The sequence below is a fragment of the Lygodium microphyllum genome, chromosome 3, assembly GCF_053477565.2.
Source record: "Lygodium microphyllum isolate KBCC chromosome 3, Lygodium_microphyllum_v1.1.10, whole genome shotgun sequence".
NCBI lineage: Eukaryota > Viridiplantae > Streptophyta > Polypodiopsida > Schizaeales > Lygodiaceae > Lygodium > Lygodium microphyllum.
In genome coordinates this window covers 161,467,908-161,488,630 of record NC_141137.1, presented here as the reverse complement: position 1 = coordinate 161,488,630, position 20,723 = coordinate 161,467,908, and the positions used below count along the sequence as shown (strand labels likewise).

The 20,723-nt window shown below is 39.3% G+C and overlaps 1 protein-coding gene across 2 annotated transcripts; it reads left to right on the top strand.

Annotated features, from left to right (window-relative positions):
* The first annotated feature begins 11,246 nt into the window (after positions 1 to 11,246).
* On the top strand, positions 11,247 to 14,636 carry LOC148039097 (uncharacterized). 2 transcript variants are annotated; one of them, XM_087674985.1, is made up of 6 exons: positions 11,247 to 12,491; positions 12,606 to 12,723; positions 12,854 to 13,218; positions 13,359 to 13,457; positions 13,555 to 13,740; positions 13,829 to 14,066. In XM_087674985.1, the coding sequence occupies exons 1-6, from the start codon at positions 11,389 to 11,391 to the stop codon at positions 13,926 to 13,928; spliced, it is 1,971 nt and encodes a 656-aa protein (XP_087531111.1). In that variant the 5' UTR covers positions 11,247 to 11,388; the 3' UTR covers positions 13,929 to 14,066. The 2 variants fall into 2 exon arrangements, with proteins under 2 accessions (XP_087531111.1, XP_087531110.1); XM_087674984.1 differs by having other exon boundaries at positions 11,251 to 12,491; positions 13,555 to 14,636.
* The last annotated feature ends 6,087 nt before the right edge of the window (positions 14,637 to 20,723 follow it).

Genomic DNA, 20,723 nt, shown 5'->3' with positions numbered 1-20,723 from the left:
TCAGCCCATGTTTGATGTGAATGCAGGTCACTCTTATGTGGATGGTGAATCCAGTGGCTCAGAACAGAGCATTGATGATGAGTTGGGTATTCCTTCTATTGTTACACCTGGAGTAAGGAAGACCAGGGATGTTTTGAGAGCACCTGGGAGTGAACCCACTTTGCACAGGTCTACCAGAGTTAGGTATCCTGTGGATAGGCTGAAATATGATGGATTTACAGCCATTCACTATGCATATATGGTCAAGGTGATACAGGAACCAGAACCCACTTCTTTTGAGCAAGCCATGGGAAAAGAAAAATGGGAGAAAGCCATGGATGAAGAAATGGATGCCTTGGAAGCAAATGCTACATGGGAATTGGTACCTTTGCCTAAAGGTAAGAATGCAATTGGCTGTAAGTGGGTTTATAAGGTGAAGCACAATGCAAATGGTTCTGTGAACAGATACAAGGCAAGATTAGTAGTCAAGGGGTATGCACAAACATATGGCATTGACTATGAAGAAACATTCAGTCCGGTTGCAAGGATGGCAACCGTAAGAGCAGTCATTGCTATGGCTGCATCAAAGGGATGGTCTTTACATCAGATGGATGTAAAGAATGCCTTCTTGCATGGTGATTTGCAAGAAGAGGTCTATATGGAGCAGCCACCAGGTTATGTGCATACTGTTCATCCTAAGTTTGTTTGCAGGTTGAAGAAAGCCTTGTATGGTTTGAAGCAAGCACCTAGAGCATGGTCTGACAAGATAGGGCAGTATCTTATCACTATTGGCTTTTAGATTTCCAAGGCAGATTTCTCACTTTATGTGAGAAAGACAGAGAAAGGTATTATGCTGCTTGTCATTTATGTTGATGATTTGATTATGACAGGTGACAGTGATGAAGATATCCTTCATGTGAAAATGCTATTGAAGCAAAAGTTTGAGATGAAGGATTTGGGAGAGCTGCGTTATTTCTTGGGCATTGAGGTGATTAGATCACCAAGTGGGATACAGCTCTTGCAGAGGCAGTATGGATTGGACATGCTGTCCAAATATGGGATGACAGGCTGTAAGCCTATTTCAGTTCCTTTGGAGCAGAATGTGAAGCTAAGCGCATATGCAGGTGAGCTTCTGGAAGACCCTACTATGTACAGACGCATAGTAGGAAGCTTGATTTATATGACTATTACCAGGCCAGATTTGAGCTATGCTGTTGGATTAGTAAGTCAGTTTATGCAGGCTCCAAGGAAACCGCATTTGGATGCGGCTAGACGCATACTCAGGTATGTGAAGTCCACATTGCAGTATGGACTATTTTATGAGACTGGGGTTCAGATACAGCTGCATGGATACACTGATGCTGATTGGGCTGGTAGTATTTTTGATAGACGATCTACCAGTAGATATGTGTTCTCTTTTGGGAGTGCTGCAGTCACTTGGAGCAGCAAGAAACAGCCTACACTTGCCTTATCGAGCATAGAGGCTGAGTACAGGGGTGCAGCAATGGCTGCATGTGAGGTAGCTTGGTTGCATAAGCTACTTTATGATATGCATCAGTCTACAGATGGGCCAGTTGTCATTTATTGTGACAACATGAGTACTATACACTTGGCAAATAACCCAGTCTATCATGCTAGAACAAAGCACATTGAGGTGCATTATCACTATGTGCGGGAGAGGGTTTTACTAGGTCTTATTGATCTAGTTTATGTCAGCACAGAGGATCAGGTAGCTGACATATTCACGAAGGCATTGGGTGCAGAGAAGCTGCGCAAGTTCAGAGACCTGCTTGGTGTGCAGGAATTGGGATTGAGCTCGAGGGGGAGTGTTGAGATATCGAGCTCCACTCGTGATACGCCAGGGTGACCGTTGTGCATTTATGTCACCGACGTGTTAGTTGCAGACGCGGTTGGTACACCGCCCATGAATAATAGCTACATGATAGCTATCCTTATCTACTCTAGTTCGTGGCTCAGTTAGTATGCCACCTTAGTTAGTTGAGTTTGGTTTGAGACCCATATATAGGGTTCTTCTATTTCTTTGTAAGTGAGTTCTTTTGGCTTACACAACTAAGAAGAGGAAAACTGTTTTCAGCCTCCACCCTTGTGTATATTCCCCCATTGTGCAAGCAAGAAAGCTTCAAGTGAGACTCCTTCCTTCTCTCCCACAATCTTGACATTTCAACATAGCATTTTAGATCTCACTAAGATAGATGTGTCAAATGACTTGTATTCATGTCCTAAACCATTCAATGTCACTGCAACCAAATCCTCATCCTCTGCTTCAATTTTGATAATTGCCAATTGATCTACAATGGTTTTGATTTTTGTTGCATACTCTTGAATAGAACGTCCTTTCCTGTCCATGGTGTTGAACTTTTATTTTAGATGTATCTTCCTTGTGCTTGTAGTAGTACCATAATATCTCATTAGGATATTCCAAGCATCTTTTGGTGTTTTGTAGTTCATAATCTACATTACCATGGCATATGAAATACATAGTGATAGTCAATGTAAAACTTTGCAGGCTCTTTCCATCCAAGCATGATGTGCCCTCAATTGTTTAGCAGAGTTTGCTGATTCTTTTCAGGAAGCTTGGGCTCAACTTCAGCACCTACCACTAAATCCCAATAGTCTTTTTGTTAGAAATGCGGGATCTAGAGCATGACATAACCGGAAGCTATGGAGGATGGAAGGAGAAGTGTAGACTCATGATGGAATGGACACTGTTTGTTACACAAGTGAATTAGGTTCCAAGATTGAGACTTGGACTCATAAACACAATCTTGTGTATGTGGACAATGACATTGACACTTTACTGAAATGAAAAGAGTACTATCATTGCATTAAGAAAGGAAGCAAGTACAATGCTTTATAGGAAAGTAGGAAACTGCAGTAGGTACCATTGTGCATATGGGATAATGTACCCTGCATGTCCTTGACCCTGAGAATCCATACAAAGAGGCTGTTTGAGTGTGATTGCTGATTCTCAACACCCCTCCTCAATCACAACTAGGAAAGGCACAAAGTGTGTAGAGGCTGTAATGAGAACCACCTGCAAAGTGTGGGCATACCACAGACATGGCAAAACACCAGAGGCTGTTGCAAAAAAAAAAAAAAAGCTAAGTGTGGGTACCATAAACATGGTGGACATCCAGAGGCTGTAACAGGGGCCTCACAAAGTGTACAGGGACTGTAATGCCAAGTTACATAAGGAGTTTACAAAGCTTATGGCAGGAAGCATTAGGGCAAGGAAAATACAAGGCTATTAAAACAGTCTATCAGAATTATGAGAGTACAAGGACTGATGAGTCTTGTCCTTCCGATCCTGGTGGTCTTCATCTTCATCTTCTTCCTTTGCTTCATTTTCTTCTTCTTCTTTGACTGCGACTAGATATGCCTTTTGGGATCTCTTTCTTGCGTGGCAGAACTTCTCGGTGTGTCCGGTCCTTTTGCAGAAGTCACAAAAGAGCTGATCTTTCTTGCCTTTGTACCTGTTGCCAACATATAATGCATGCTCATCTCTAGAGGTACTTGGTTCTTCTTTAGTTTTTAGCTTCTTTTCTTCTTCTAACAGTGATGCCTGGATATCAACAAGTTCAAGATTTGGCATGTTGATTAAAGTTGTTGATACGTTATTATATTCAGGAGGCAAGCTCTTAAGTAGAACACCGATGCAAACATCTTCATCCATTTTAATGTTTATTCCTGCAAGTTGGGTTAGGAGTCCTTCCATGTAATTGAGATGTGTGGCAAGTGATGTGCTGGACTTCATTTCAAGCCTGAAGAATTCAATCAGGAGACCATACTTTGATGATTTAGATTGTGCACCGAACAGGGTGTCAAGTCTTTTCCATGTATCCTGTGAGGTCTCACAGTTATCCACATGATGGATATAACTGTCGTCTAGCTCCAATTTGATAATGGCCTGGGCTCTGTCATCATTCTTTTGCCAAGTAGTTGCAAGGTCCGCGTCCCTCGGTTTCTTCTCTTTGCCATTTGTGATGGCCCAGAGACCCTTCTTCATCAGGATGAGCTTGATGCGGGTTTGCCAAGTGTGGAATCCGACTCCTTTGAATCGAGCATTTGGCGAGTCTTTGCCCATGTTAGATTTACGGGAACAGTAGCAAATCAACTTCAGACTTTATTAGATTTGAGCAACAGAAGAATTGATTGAGAGACACAAGTGCTAAAAAGCACTAACTGAGTGTCAATGAATACCAAATCTGCAAAAGTCTTTTACTCCAAGTGATCTTCCCCTTCTTGATTTGATGCTGATGTCGTCAGATCTGAGTGACAGTACTTTAACGAACTTCAGAGAGTATTGCTCAGTGATTAAAATCACTGTTGATAACTTCAGTGAGAGAAACAGTGAAAAATGTCAAAATTTTGAAGCTTTTGGCTATGGTGGATTTAGGGTTTCTGAGACAGGGGCCTGGTTTTTTGCTTATTGCAGGAGCTACAGTGCATCATTTTTAAAACTTTTTACATATCTAGGAAGCTTATGTCATGGGCTACCAAAGCCCCATGAAGATTGTGCAGATCGTGGTCAGTATAAGGCGCGCAGGTGCCGCGAACAGATTCGGCGCAGATCTGGACAGCGTGGTCGAATTTCTGCAATGCTGGAGCCAGGGAGCATCAATGTCATTGATTGTTGTGCCAAGATGAAACGCCTTGAGCAGAGGAACAACTCTCCAGAAGAAATCGTGGGCTAAAATGGCCTGGTTGAAGAGTTATGGAAGCTCCAAGCAAGGTAGGTCCTGTCTGGCTATGGCAGACACAGAACAGAGATTTGGGATTTTCACAATGCTGAGCTCCAGATGGTCCAATGTCCTGGATTGATGTGATACAGAGAAGCTTTATGAGTTGGGGAATACTTTTCCAGAAGGAAGCTGTAAGAGATTTGACCTGTGGAGTGAGATATAAGCAGTTCAATCTGATAGGGTGCTGCTGGCTATGGCTGCCATGGAAGCTTCAGTGAGAGTAGAGTTGGGAGATGAAGTCATGAGCTGACATTGAGCTGGATGGAGGTTCAGAAGAATCAAGAGAGGCTGGAGAAGCAATGCCATGCCCAACTGGGCTCTGATACCATGTTAGAAATGCGGGATCTAGAGCATGACATAACCGGAAGCTATGGAGGATGGAAGGAGAAGTGTAGACTCATGATGGAATGGACACTGTTTGTTACACAAGTGAATTAGGTTCCAAGATTGAGACTTGGACTCATAAACACAATCTTGTGTATGTGGACAATGACATTGACACTTTACTGAAATGAAAAGAGTACTATCATTGCATTAAGAAAGGAAGCAAGTACAATGCTTTATAGGAAAGTAGGAAACTGCAGTAGGCACCATTGTGCATATGGGATAATGTACCCTGCATGTCCTTGACCCTGAGAATCCATACAAAGAGGCTGTTTGAGTGTGATTGCTGATTCTCAACACTTTTTTGATGAGAAAGCTCTCCATATGGAATTTCTAGATAGCATAGTTGTTATTATCCAGCTTCTCACCCACTACTTGAGTGATATTGTCTGACCTTTTAGCATTTGTCATAATGATAGCTCTATGTATTCACTACAATCTTAAACAGTTGCATGACTCCTTATAAACATAGTACATCTTCCACCGATCAAGATGCTTGTATAGCATCCAAACAACACAAGTACATCAATTTGTAACGTGCACTAGTTCAATAAAATGTGCAAAGATGTGCTCTAATTATGGTGCAAAGACAAGCTCTAATTGTAATATTTTGCAATGTATTGTTTGTCTATGAAAATCTTTTACAGTGATGATGCTACATCACAAGTAACAATCTCCTACACCTGGTAAGAAGAGTTCATGGGCATACCATGCAAGAAGCATCCAAGCATATGCATACTCAAAAAGGTGTGTCTTGTGGTGGAGAAGAATTTGGGGACCATCCAAACCATTCTCACATAAGGGAGCTTGAGTGGAAGTAATGATTGAGGCATTACTACTCATGGATGTTGAGTCCTTTGACCCATTGAAAGAGGAGAATTCCATGCCATTGTATGATGGGTGTCGAGTATCCTGCTTAAAGATGTTTTTTTCATCCGTGAGTACTTGAAAGAGATAGGTAAGATAGAGGTGTATTGCCCACAAGAAAGCTAGGATGTTTGTATACAACTACCTCATGCTCCTTTGGTTCTATCCACCAAAGGGAAGTGCAATGTGAAGCAAATCATTAAGTCTATCTACACGATAACAAGTGTGATGTGCTATCTCAAGGCTGCATTTACCAAAGATGACCAACTAATAAGACTCAAATCCCATGGTTAGCACAAGATGTGCAAAGTTTGTGCTAACCAACATAGTCAATGATTTGATTAAGTGCTATTTGTATTTTTCTATTTTTGTGTTGATCTAAGATAGACAATGTATTCAAATTGAGATAGTTCGTACTAATGATCATGATCATGGATTGTCTCACTCCGAAGATGTGTTTATCCATTTATAAGTTGTCAAAATAAAGGCAATGGATCTCACAAAAGAAGATAAAGTTATTTTTGAGTGGCGTGTGATGGTGGATACAAACAATATATTACTATGAACCTTCAAGGATGACAAAGACAAAGTAACTACCGATGAGGTGATTGAAAATGGGATAGAGAAGAGGATGGATAGAACCATGGAGAAGAAGGTTAATAATTTTTATTTGCTACACCATGCATCCATGGAGAAGTAGCTTCATAAGTTACAAGGCTGCCAAAGTTGAATGAGCAACAATACGGTTAGAACTTTAGCATAATATGCATCAACGACATATTCGATATCTCAAGGGCCTAGAGAATCTACAACTCATGCCTATGAAGTGGTTGCATGAGTAGTTAATAAGTGCATCACATGAATGTGAGCTAGTGACATAGGAGAGGAGTGGGAGTTCTCCAAGGGATGTAGTCCAAAGGTAAACATATGCTTTCATCATTGTTATATCCAGTACATGTAAACGACAGCTAACCCTAAAGCTTCAATACACAATACAAAGTCTAAAATGGAGCATGATCACATGCGTGATATTTTCAAGTAGACCCCATGAAAATTGCACTTGATGATGATTTGTATTGTCATGGTAAAGTTTGAGTAGGAAAGTCGATGGTGGACTGACCATAGGTCCAAATATTGTAGTGAATAAGATATAGTACTTTGGCAACTTGGAGAAAGACTTGCAACTAATGGAGGATGAGGAGGGCTTGCAACAAATGGAGGAGACAAAAGCTTGGGAAATCCAACACAACTAGTGGAGAAGATGGATGTACAAGATTTCTTTGAGAGTAAATTAGGCTCTTTTTTTGTGAAGATCTTTGCATAAACCTTCTAGTGTGTGTCGAGCCATGCTAATATGAAGTCATGGAGTCATAGAACTGATCATGTTTACAATAACTTACTATTAGAGTCATTGACCCCTTACTTATATTGATACTTTATTACATGTTTTTTGAGTTTTATGCAAGTCCACATATATGTTGTTATTGTTTTTCACTTTTATCTCTACATTGAATTAAGTGATAACTCTTTTTAGTTGTGAACATTATCAAACTTGGTCTAGAGAGCATTACAAGACGATAGTACATAGATGAGGAGTTGAAGAAGATTTTCATTCATGTCTCTAGATCAGATGACACACTTAAGAGATAGAGCAAATATTGAATTGTCAGAGTCAACATCCTTACGTTTTGCCTTGGTATGCTTCGATATATCGATCTCTAGTAGGTATAGTCAACACTTTAGGAGGTTGGCCCTAGAGGGAGGCTTAGGTACCCCTTGCCTAATTAGGAGAGGTGGTGGTGTCAGTGGATGTTATGAAGACTTGGAGGTTGTGTCTCCTTGTCATACTAGGATTAGTTCCCAAAGATGTTGTGTAGAGATGCAAATGCTACGATCTTGTGGCTTATTGGTACTCCTCACCCTTGTCGAGATGCTAGGGAGTGTGGCTTCAATGGTTGCTAAAGATACACAAACGTACTATCCCCCTCCCACATTGATGGAATGGACATAGGTATCACCACTCTTGTGGCACATGGCTTTTCTCAATTGTTTATGGATTGCACTCCTACATGTGCCACTCCTATAGGTACACTTGATGTCTAGAAATCTCATGCTTATGCTCAGTAGCATGCTCCCAAGTGGAGAGAGGATGCATATAAGACTTACCTCACCAATATGTGCGAGTTGTATCAACAAGTCTTTTGGCACAATGTATAGTAAGGACCATGCGATTGCATCCTTGCATATGGGGTTTCTAGTACCTTGTGCCGCCACTAATCATTTCTCCATAGGATGGATGATGGAGTAGATGCATGCTTACATGTCCCATAAGTGATCAAATGCGCAGAAGGCAATAAAGAATGTCACAAGAAAGCCCACATGGCTAGACTACAAGGATTGGAGAAAGCTTAGAGAGGAGGCCACTTCCTCTCCATAGTGATGGTGGCAGCAATGGGAGGTGGCAAGGGCATGGCTAGAGACGAGAGTCGTGCATCACCTTGGGAGTGGTGACTACAAGTCTTGCTTAGAGGATTTTGTAAGTTTTCTATTTGTTATGAAAGCTTTCTTATTTTTAATGTTGCTTGTATTACTAATATAATTCTAAAAAAACTAATTTATCTTCTTTGCTTTGTAGCACGCCATCACAAATTGAAGTTCTAATGGCCTCAAAATGAGATATGCAAAAAGACATGGTCTAACTACACTCATTGATAAGCTCTATGCTCACAGTGGTCCATTATATCATGTCTCTTTTAATAGTGTAGCAAATTTATAGTTCTTATTATGCATTGTCTAATGCGAATTGATATTTGGTTATGTTGCAAAGTTATTTTGATGATCCATTGCATCGAGATGAGCTTTTGGATGGCGACCAATTGCAGGAGGAGTTTGGATACTTAGAGCACCCTTCTCTTTTTGGCTTTATGCTCCATCTTGGCTATTGTATGTGACTTACTTTTATAGATAGTTTTTCCTTCATTGTGTATGACTCACATTGAGCATGATTGCACGTCTTACTAGTTGCAAACACAGCTTCTGAGCATGATTGTGCACCCTAGTTACAATGTGTAGCTATGTGACATTTTGTAATTATCTTTTTTGTTATTTTTTTGGATTAAAGAAGGAAAGCATAAGCTTACATCGAAATTGAAGAAAAGCTTTTTAAGAAAAGCTTAAATGTTTAAAAGCTTTTAGGCTTTTTAAGTTTGTAAACTACAAAAGCTTTAAAAAGCTTAAAGGAAAGTTTTGAACGTTGGGAAGCCTTATGCCGGAGACTTAAGTAGTATGGGCTATTCTCTTCATTATGAAATTTGTCTCTTATTTGAGAAGATAGGAAGGTCATACACAAGTGCGTGGAGACATGTATGTCAGTTCCTCGGTCATCGTGTTTGTAAGCTAAAAGGTTAGATCCAAATCTTTGTCATTCGTTCTTTTTAGGATTAATTTAAATAATTTTGTCCTTTCTCTTTTTAGTTTATTAAGATTAGATTCAAATCTTCATCATTTGTTCCTTTTAGAATTAGTAACTAGTAGTGAAATGAAAATGAAAGAAACTGTTCTTTTGAACATATGGTGAAAATGAAAGCGTAACGAACTTTCAAATGTACTAAAAAAAAAGAAAACGTAAAACTTCAACAAACCGGATATTTTGAATGGATGGGGGAATGACACTTTCTCCCATAATTATTTAATTACGAAGAGATTTGTGCCAACTCTTCAGCATGCTATACAGCATGTTTTCTCATTTCATTTAGTTTTTGAAGTACTGTTATTGTTTATCAATTTTATTTATTTATTTTATTAGAATTACTATTAAGAAGAAAAAAATTATGATCCTTGCACGTCAAAAAAATAAACTATATTAAAATAAAATAAAATTACGAAGTATAGCATATTTTTTTGTGAACAAGGGTATTGCAATTTTATGATAAAAACGTATTGTTCTCATCAACATCAATGGACACTACGAAGAAACAAAGTCACAAGGCATCCTTCAGGACTTCTAGAAAAAGGAAAACTATGGTTTCTACAAAAACATCACTAAAACTGTTTATTGCAACTCGGTACAACATAGAAAAATTTGAATCATCTTGGGCGACAGAATGTGAAAGCATCATTGAAAGACTAACAATATGCCTATCTTGTGCTACAGTCATAATGCAACATCATGTTGTTAACTCATAAAAGGACGATCCATCTACAGAAGAAATACAAGTTACAACGACTTTGTCAAGCACTATTCTCATTCTTGAATACCGACAACATGCAGTCAACATGATGATAACTAAATGCCGACCATGTCTTGCGAAGAAAGAGAGAAAGAAATATGTGATGTCACTCTTACCAGACTACACAAAATGAGCAAAGCTGTTATAGCTTCAGCTATTGAGCATCATTGATACATCCATCTCGGTCTACAAAACGACAAGAGCGATTGCAAATAGAATCTTGGACCGTTGATATATTCTCAATAACCCTCTAGTCTCTTGGAATGATGGATTGCTTTCATAGGCACCTACTAGAATTGACTTGGCTACATCTGATATTGTGGATGTGTTTGCTTTCAACATGCTACATAATCCATTGATTCAGAAGTACATGGTTATAGTAGAACATCCACATCCAAGAACAGGGCTTTGCATCTTGAACATGCAATCCATCAAAAGGATTATAGGGCTCCATCATGAAGGCTCTCCATTCGACCCAATGCTCCAAGCAGATCACGAGAATGAAAGATGTTATAGTTTGCTCGAAAATGTAGTCGAGCCAAGTTGATGTGTCAGGCATTCCAAGGAGCCGATCATCACGAGTTTGCATGCATCACATTATAGAATAATAACTATCTTGTTGAAAGAATAACAACGTTAAGGATGGACGGCTTGCCTATAAGAACCTCACCTTACCTAGAAATATCACCTTGGAAAATGTAGTGTTTCCGTTCTTATTTCCACTTGGCCATGGTGCCTATACGACCAAAAGAAATGTGAACGTTCAAAATCACGATCAATGACTCGAACTACATATGCTTAGATATTCTCCTCTCGACATCCTCTACGTATTTAAACAATGCAAAAACTTATCTACAAACGTACTTTGCTTCGAAACATGATGCATGTCTAAACACCATTAGTAAAACTACTACATAACAAACATGCAAGAACTGCATATAGAACTTCAAACTCCTTTACCGAGCTGCACATGTCAACCTAGTTATAAAATTGCTAAGCCTTGTATTTCTCGTGAAGCGAGGCCATCTTGGTTAGGGCTGAGTCGAGAATCTCCCTCGTGGTTTGATATTGGTAGCTCAAAAATTTCAAAATACTGGGAGTTGGAGCCTTAATATGATGGGGAAAAACCCTCCGTAAACCTTCGCCCCCTGCAGCAGAAGCCGGAGATGCAGACGGCCGTGCTGCTGCGCTGCAGGAGGCCTCTGGCCTTGCTCTTCCGTGGACATGGCTTCCAATGGCAATCGCCCGCCGATTTCTGTCTGAGATGCCAAGGGTTCTTCAGGCCTATTTCAGCGGAGACCCGGCCCAGCGAAGCTAGTGCTCCTGCGAGCTTCAGCCTCTTGGAAAGAGCCGAATCTTATGGGGATGTACATTTTGACGAGGCTGATGCCAAGAGCAGCCGTAAGGACGAGACTTGCATCTCCGGGGAGCGCTGTGTCGGGATTAAGCAACAGCTTACCCTGGCGAGCCTAGGGTTTACCGAGGACGGTGAGGAGCTTCAAACGTCCAAGAAAAATAACAAAGTAGCTACACGTCCCCGGATGCAGAAGAGAGTCGGCCCTATCAAGGATTCGGAATCCAAAAAGGAAAATGGAAAAGTCTTCTCTTCCGCTGTCAAGGATGTCAAAAGCAAAGTGGACAAGGGAAATTATTCTGACAGCACAGTCCTGGACCAGCTTGTGGATTCGGAGCCTCCCCTACAACAGCAAGTGCGGAGGACTGCCAGCCCCGAGGAGATGAAAAGGGTTGCATTGGAGGCCTCTGAGATATTAGCAAAGATAGCAGGTGCCAAGTTTCCTCGTGTTGGCGAGACTTGCATGAAAAAAATTACTGTCAAACAATCTCACAGCAATGATTTCAGATTATCCAGTGATTCTACAGCAGCAGCCAAGGATTGCCTCGAAGAGAAAACAGCTCACAGCAATGTTTCCAGTTTATTAGAGGATTGTAGTGGTACTGTAGAAGAATCAGAAGGGACTTTGGAAGATACAAGACCTGACAGCTATGTTTTCAGTTTGTCACAGGATTGCAGTGGTGATTTGGCAGAATCAAAAGAGGATTTGGAAGAGATTACAGTAGATAGGACACTGGCTACTGAATTTAAGCATCCGTGGCCAGAATGGATTGAGTTCTTGCAGTTTCTCTATGCTGGAAACTTCTTTACAGGCATGGAAAAGTGGACCGAGGAGGGAAAGTCAGTGTTTGAGACTGGTTCTTGTGTCAGGACAGCAAGTATTGCATTCAGCCGTGATCGTGGTGACATTTTCAGGTTCCGGAATAAGTTTATAGTGTGATCAATTTGAACATTCGTGATTGCAGGTAGTTGTTAACAATCGCTAAGTTGTGCCATGTTAGGTAATTCAGTGTCTGGCTTCAACTCCAGGTCTTTGACAAAAAAAGATTTAAAGGTGATAGCAAATTACGGCTGTCCAAGCTTGGACACGAAAGCATCTAACGCAAGCAAGCGTCTAAGAACTATGTTCCGGATACCAGAAGGGGAGGTAAAATACTGCACTTGCACCGGTCAAATATGAAGTCTGAGCATTATCTGGGTGGTCAGAGCACTGGACAAATTAAGTGTTTTGAGTGGATATCTGGGGAATTAGTCGTAATTTGCTTGTATGCCATCAGGTATGTCAAAGATGCAGTTTGAAGATGTCATGTCCTAGGGCATTTCTTGATCCTCCAAAAGACACGTCCCCAGATCCACGGACACTTGATGTGGTTCGTATTATTACAGGATTTGCCGTAAATGCCTTGCCTAGTGAAGAGTCATTCATGTCATATCCTGGCGAGGTTGAAACTTCAGTTCGTAGAATATTGCAAGAGATTCTTACTTTCGGTGCACTTCCCAGGGATCCGTCTTTTGTGGAAAAGGCCCCAGAAGTACAACAGGCTCGAGAGGTCCCTTCTAAGTCCAGAAAAGAAAAACCTGTTACTGCTAAGAAACCTAGAGATGATGTGATGATGAAGCTAGGTGATTGGAGTTGTCCAAAGTAAGTGCTATTGAATATTGGGGTGTTCACAGCAACTTATAGGCTGCTTTTCTTATAGTCTTCCCTTCCTTCTTTGCATGCAAGTTTGAGGATTGTTTGTGGTTTTCGACTCAAAAGTGCCCCTGTCTTGTGGAACACAGTTGTAACTTCATGAACTTTGCCAAAAACAAAAACTGTCGAGAATGCAATGTTAGTCGACCACCTCAACAGACGCTTTCTGGAGAGTGGCAGTGTCCCAAGTAAGGCATATTTGTATTCACTGGCCTTATTCTTTTAGGTGCGCTTTGTATACCAGTCAAACCTTGAATGACTAAGTAATGAGTCATAACTGGACAGGTGTAGGTATGTGAACTTTGAAAGGAACTTACAATGCCGAGAGTGTGGAATTGAATGTCCACTTGTTCATTCAGTACTCGGTCTGAAAACCAGGAAGGATGTAGGTCCCAGCCTGCATCATGAGAGAAATAGTCTGGATGAGGACAGAACGGAGTTACATGGTGCTAAGAAGAGCTCTGAGGGCAGGTATACTGGGCAGAATGACAATGCAACTGTATCTGATGCTCATTATCATGCAGAGTCTCCTGAACTTTTGAACTGTAAAACTGTACAGAGGCCTCATTTTTCTAGAAGCGAATCAAGCTGCTCTGTTGGGAGTCACCCTGAAGGCATGCCTGAAGTTGGTAAGTGCAAGGGGTCTTCTAGATCTGTGAGCTGTAATAACGTACAGAAGCTCAACCTTTCAAGAAGAAAGGTATCTATTCAGCAGGTTCTAGAAAGTGATTATGAGGCTTCACAGGAGGAGACGGATTCAGACTCTCTTGATTTCTTGGATCTTGAGAATAGCGATAGTGACATGGATCTCAGTGGTGAGGAAGATGAAGCGTTTTCGCGCTTGGAATTTCAAGTTCAAGGAGGCAAGAACTCTAAGGCTATTTTTAGATGGTCAGAAGATGAAGAAGCAAAAGCCAATGCATCTTCCTCTCAAAAGGGGGTGAAGCAAATGAAAAACATGCCCAGATCTTGTAAAGTTTCAAAAATCCAGGATGTCAAGCTTTCATCTTCCACTTCTAATCCAATTGGCAAGCGTCCATCAAAAGGGAGTGTGGTAGATGGAAAGAGTAATGAAAAACCCTCCAAAGCAACTAAGAAAAGAGACTTGAAAGCAACTAGTCCTGGACTCCAGCAAGCTTCAAAAACATTATTCTCTTGGAGTGATAGTGATGCAGATGATTCAGATAGCAACAGCCAAAGGAATCTGCAACAGAAAGTAGACTCGAGGAGAAAGGTCTTTGGATCGAAGCATCAACACAGGAAAGGCAAAAGGTGATTGAGATTGCGTTAGCTGTTGAGGTATTTCAACCACTTGCATGATTGAAGTTGATTGAAGTACAATTTTCTAAGAATTTTCTTTTGTCCAACATTTCTTAGTAGACTTATTCATTTCCCTTGATTGTGGAAACAAATGTTCAGCCATACTAGGCCGAAAACTGTCTCAGCACTGGATTTTTTGCATGTTGAAGTGGTGCACATATTTTGAACCGAAAGAATTTTGTTCGTGTGTTATCATACGAATTGACTGATGCATATGGGAAGGTTTGCAAGAAAAATTTGAAAAAAGAAGCAGCTTTCCCTCTGATGCGTTGTACTACTAACTGTCGGATGCATATGGGAAGGTCTTATTACTGTAATGGTCTGCATGTTAACAAATTTGAAAAAAGAAGCAGCTTTCCCTCTGATGCGTTGTACTACTAACTGTCGGATGCATATGGGAAGGTCTTATTACTGTAATGGTCTGCATGTTAACTGTAAGCAGAATTGGCTTAGGTCAATGCCAGCTATTGGCTTAGCCATTATCTAGCACCCATACCCTTGGATTGTTTACTTCTGACTGCTAAGTTATTTATTGAATCAACATTGTCCCAACATGGGCCTCTGCTAGTATTTTTAATATGTCTGTCTTGGTGGGTTGCCAATGTGGTCCTAGTTGTAGAGGGATCTCATGGATGTTTAGGAGATGCTTGTAAAGCTTCAAAAACCCACATTTGTGCCCTGCAGTTTTGGAAGATACTTATCAAGCTTCTTAGACCCCCAAGTTTGTGCTCTATAGCTTTGTTTGTAGAAGGATATTAGAAACTGATATTATGAGTTGCTTATTTTGGTGTCAGCATCTCTCTACGACTGAATCAGAATCTCCTATGTGCATTGGTGTTTAATTGTGTGTTATGCATCTAATTCTTTTGTTGCAGTTGAATCTAAGAAGTGAATGTGTTGAGATGAGTCGGGCATGGTCCTCAGTACCTCTAATCTGTACTGCAATAAATAGGCCATCCCATTGCTGGGATCAAAGTCCTGGCTTTAGTTTTTAGAACAATCTGTGTGTTGACCCAGTGGGAAGAACATACAAGAAAAGGGTTAGAGAGAGAGAGAGAGAGAGAGAGAGAGAGAGAGAGAGAGAGAGTGTGTGTCGAGCCAAGGTTTTATTACGTGCAGCTTGAGGGGCATGAGTAAAAGGACCAGAGAGTCCTAGTGTTCATGTTCATGAAAAATTGAGGTTTAATGTAAAATGAAGTGCAAAACTTTACAAAAAAGCTTCAAAATAAATGGGTGTGAGTTGTCTTGACTTTAAGCCCTAGGCAGCTCATAGCTTGCCCACATTGGGTGTTGCATGGTACCTTAATCATCGTACATTAGCACATTTTAAAAAAAGCCTTCAAAACTTAAAGAAGGTTTAAAACATTGCATTTCACAAAATTTCTAATTATAAAAATGACAAACACATGTAATTTGATTGACAAATCCTTTGGAAGTGGTCAAGGCTAGCTTGTCCATATTAGGAGTTGCACGGTACCTTCATCATCATACATTAATACATTACCAAAAAATATGATCAAAATTTAAGAAAGATTTAAAGCCTTGAATTTTACAAAATTCTTAATTATAAAAATGACATAATTTGATCATAAGTCCCTCCAAAAGCTTAAGGGTTTTTAAATTTTTTATAAAAAATGTTTTTTGTGAACATTGCTCGAGACTTTTTGGCATGGTACGTTGGAGTAACCTGTGTAAAGAGTTGATATGACTTGATCAAAAATATCTTTTTTGTATTATATATATTTATCTTTTTAAAATTATATCAGTTTGTTGATTTTGAATTTTATATTGTAAGAAGCCATTCATCAATTAAAATCTATCATATTTATATGTAGAGCATTAAAGCTTTTAACAATAGGAATAATAAACTCAATCTTTGTCTATCAAGTCTAGAATGATTATTGCATCAAAACAATCTTTTGGAAACATTATGATAGCTTGTTTGCTTTGGAAGAGCTTGTTATCTTAAGGATTTCATTGTAATCTCGCAATGATCAAAGCATAGAGATTTCACTTGAGCTTGTTATGTTAAATATTTCTAAAAAGAACTAGTCAAAGTTCAAGTCTTGCCACGACTCAAGAGGGAAACAAAGGGTTAAGATTGTCATGTGAAGAAGAGCTATGATCTAAGGTAAGAAGTAATAAAGAGTTAAGATTGTCACATGAACAAAAGCTATGATCTATAGAGGTAAGAAGTAATGTGCAATAATATGTGAAAAAAAGCATTGAACAAAAAGTTGAGAAAGAAGATTGTAAAGGACACCATATAAAAGTAATGATTACAAGCATCCATTTGAATGGTTGATATATAAGAGCACTAATTGTGGCCATCCTATTTAATGTTACTAGTTAAATAGAAGGTCAAACATAATATTCAATAAATAGTCCCCCAATAGTGCCCAAAAGAAAGGGCACTTAAAGGTAAATATTTTGAAACTCAAATTTAAACTAGTCACAATGTTGCAATTGTCTCAAGTCTTCGTTAGGATAAAGGTTAATGACTTCATATAGACACGTGATGCCAGAGTCTTATAATTTTTGAAGGAGCAAAAGGCTCTCTTTTTTGGGCCTCTTGTTGATAGAATTATCCTCCTCTCAGTGACCCTTTGAACCACCTAAACTAAAGGTATGTACAATTGAAGTAGCATGTATGTAGGCATTAGAAGAGATATTGGGCCACCTAGAATTGAGGAAAAAGGTGTACGTTCTCTTTGGAAACCAAATAGGTTTGACCTAAAATGTGACACGTGAAAGGGTTGGCCACTTTTGATGCAAATTTTCCAACCCCCTTTTAATGACATCTTAAGAAAGAACTCAAATGATCTTAGGGGTTATTAAAAACCTATGTAATGAAATGAGGGCCAAAATATTGGTGGACACATTTGCTATATTGTCCCAAATAGAGAGACACTCCAATTAGAGAGTCATGAACTTAATCTACTCATGAACAAGATCCTAATAAGCCCCGATGTGGTTGGCCTCTTTGAATGGAAGATTGGTTTTGAGCTATTGGAGTAGTGACACTCTAGCTAGATCATGGTAGGTTGATCCTTGGGAGCACCCTAACTCTAAAAGAAACTAATGAAGGTATAAGCGCTCGAGGTTGGCACTATAACATGCCCTATACTCCAGCTCTCCCAAAGAAATTACTATGGTAGGTTGCTTTTGACATCTAAATCAATATATGAGTTTAGAGTCAATACTAAGGCAATAGCCTTGATGTAGTGCTTTCTATCAATATCATCAATACAATCTAAATTTGATTAAACTTGAGGAGTGGTGCCTTGGTGATAGCAAATTTGAATAGTAAAGCCTTGATGGTATCGAATGCCAACATTGGTGGTACCTTTACTAAAAAATGCTCCTAAAGAAGGAAATGTCTAGAATGGTATAGGAGGGACTCTACAACTACTTGTAATTGGGGCATCTTTTAGCTCTAAATCATCACACCAGGCCTAAATAAATATTGAGACCTTCAGTATGTTACTTTAGATATCATATGTTTGTTAGGTGAATATGTACTTTTTTCATCCATTACTTATTATAGATATGGGAATCTTATATTTTGGCAAAAACAAAGGGAGAGATTGCCATGCAAGCTATTAAATCAAAATTCACACAATGGATGAGGAGATTGTAGGAAGCTCTATTTTCTTTGACCTCAAGACTCTGCCCATAATGCCCAAAGTAGAATTTAAAAAAGAGGATGGGTCACAAGTGGAAAAAGGCATAGAGCGTGCCCAATCTAAAGTGGAAATTCTAACCCTAATGTACGTAACATATAAAAGCAAATACAAAGCTTATTCTTGTGCAAACTATTGAGAGCTCCTTCTTCTCTATCTTTTTTGTCTTTGTGCTTTGCTTCACCATATCCTAAGAGTGGGGAACTCAAGGAAGAGAAGCTACTTATCATTTTTCCTCTCCACTTCTTCTTCCTCTCACCTTGCTATCCAAACGGGAAGAAGATACTCATCATTCTGCATGTTCCACTTCTTCTTTTTATCTTGCTTAGAAAAATTTATACTTCTTCTTCTTCTCATCTTCCTATCTCTAAACAAGTCTTGATATGCTTGCAAAAGGAGACATACATAGAAAATGAAAAAATTGTGCTAAGTAGACCAAGAATAGCACAAGGAAAAACCATGGTCAAAACCAAAGAGATGTGGAATATTTTTCCCCAAAGATCCAAGCACCTAGTTAATTAACTACATAGCTATGGATATTGAGCACTTTAAGTCTTAATTGTTTTCTTAAGCAATAGTTTAAGAATTTATTATTTTCTTAATAAAGGATTGGTTTCACAAAGGATTGTTTTTCCATAGGAAGGATACTTTGAGTCAAATTAGTTGCTATGGTCTTGATTGCCTTAATTATTGACCGGATGGTTCCACATAGATAGTACGGGGATGGAAATGGCTATCCCCAAGCATTTCATCGTCAAGTTCCTCCACTAGGAATTAGTTACCCTTGTAGGCACTAGGATCTAGCTCTACAATGAGAGGTCTCTCTGCAAAGGTGATCTATTTCTTGAGAACTGTGGTAATAACCAATGAGGTTTTGGGGACACAACCAGGATTTTTAGTAAGGGAAAAGTGCCTTGGAAGCTTGACTTCCAAAAATTCCTCACACTAGCTAGGCGACGGATGGTGGATGCCTAGTGTAGGTGGTTTTGTGCATGGACTATTGTGGTGATAGCGTATGACTAGAAAATAAGATGTATCAATCCTTTATTTAGTATGAAATGGCTATTGTATCAAAGGATTTTGTTCCTTGTTTTTTATGTTGATGCAATAGATTACGTGAATGAACCTACTTCCTAAAAGGATATTTAAGGAAGTTATTTGTAAGTGTCCAAACTAATTAGTCAGGCTAATTAGAAAACTAAAGATTTCCTTGGGTTCGTGCATGGAAAGTGGGTGTACTACTTCCTTGAAAAAAATTTCCTATAAAAGGGTGGACACAATAAGTTGAGTGCTTCTCAACTAGGAATCAAATAAGTAGGGCCAATGTATTGACCTACATAACAAGGCTCCTCTCAGCACTGTTTTAGGGGGCCAGGGTGAGAGTTTGCCTTACATGTAGAGGGTTGACATGTTTATTTCCCAATGTCTCTCACTCATTAAACCAAGTGTGATGTGAGTCCATTTCAAGCTTTGATTGACCATGCAAGTGATCTCTCCTAGCTCGAAACTAGATTTTTGTTAGGTTAGTTAGTTCAGTCATGAGGTACCTGGCATTGATCCTTGTGGATCAAGCCAGATGGTTCTCCTATGAGGTAGACCTAGAAACAACCTAATTGGGCAAACTTGTAAATTCTATTAGATCTAGGTTGTACCAAATCACTACTAGATGTGCTCTCTCTAACACCCTAGGGCAGGGATGTTTCACGTGGTATCAAAGCACAAACCAAAATAGAAGATAAAAGCCTACGTTCTATTTGATCTTGCTTGATTTAGTATCGAAAGTGAAATTGCGCTTCTTGAGAAATGATCGAAGCACTTGATTCTTTTCAGGTTCTTTTTTACCATCTCATGAGTAACAAGGTGTTCAAAGCCATGTATACCTTGGCTTACAAATCATGCATTTATCACTTCTGGTTCTTTTACTGCCATTAGTCATGAATTTGGAACACTACAAAAGGGCACTACCTATTCATATAGAATGAATGGCATTGTAGATTTTAGTACCTTCTCTTGATCTTAAGAAATCATACCACTTTGTGCTAGGATTTGATAAGAGAAACAATACTAAAAGAATTACATCTCTTGCAATCCTTTTATTTTTTTGAGATAAGGGATCCCAATGCCCTTGTTGTGATAGATTGTCAATTTGTTGATTGAAACTAATATTTTTATTCCCAACTCTAAAAGGGTGTAAAACCTAATTGAATTTTATTTTGACCACATTAAATCTATGTTCCTTATACTAAATCTATAACTAGCCCTTGACAATCATTGATGTAAACAAAGTATCCACCAAAGTATAGATTATAAAACCTAGGAAATCTTGCTATAGGTTTGAACAATACTTAAGCCTACCTAAGCTTGCAAAAAATATTCCATGATGAAATAAAGAGTTTTTTTCTTATGTTCTATTTTTGCGAATAGCTTTAGATATATCCTAAACAATGAAGG

What these genes read in the sequence shown, in the direction of transcription:
- LOC148039097 (XM_087674984.1), top strand. Translation starts at nt 11,389, where the DNA reads ATGCAGACGGCCGTGCTGCTGCGCTGCAGGAGGCCTCTGGCCTTGCTC. An exon ending in TCCGGATACCAGAAGGGGAG is followed by an intron (nt 12,724 to 12,853) that starts GTAAAATACTGC and finishes GTATGCCATCAG; the next exon opens with GTATGTCAAAGATGCAGTTT. An exon ending in GGTGATTGGAGTTGTCCAAA is followed by an intron (nt 13,219 to 13,358) that starts GTAAGTGCTATT and finishes TGTGGAACACAG; the next exon opens with TTGTAACTTCATGAACTTTG.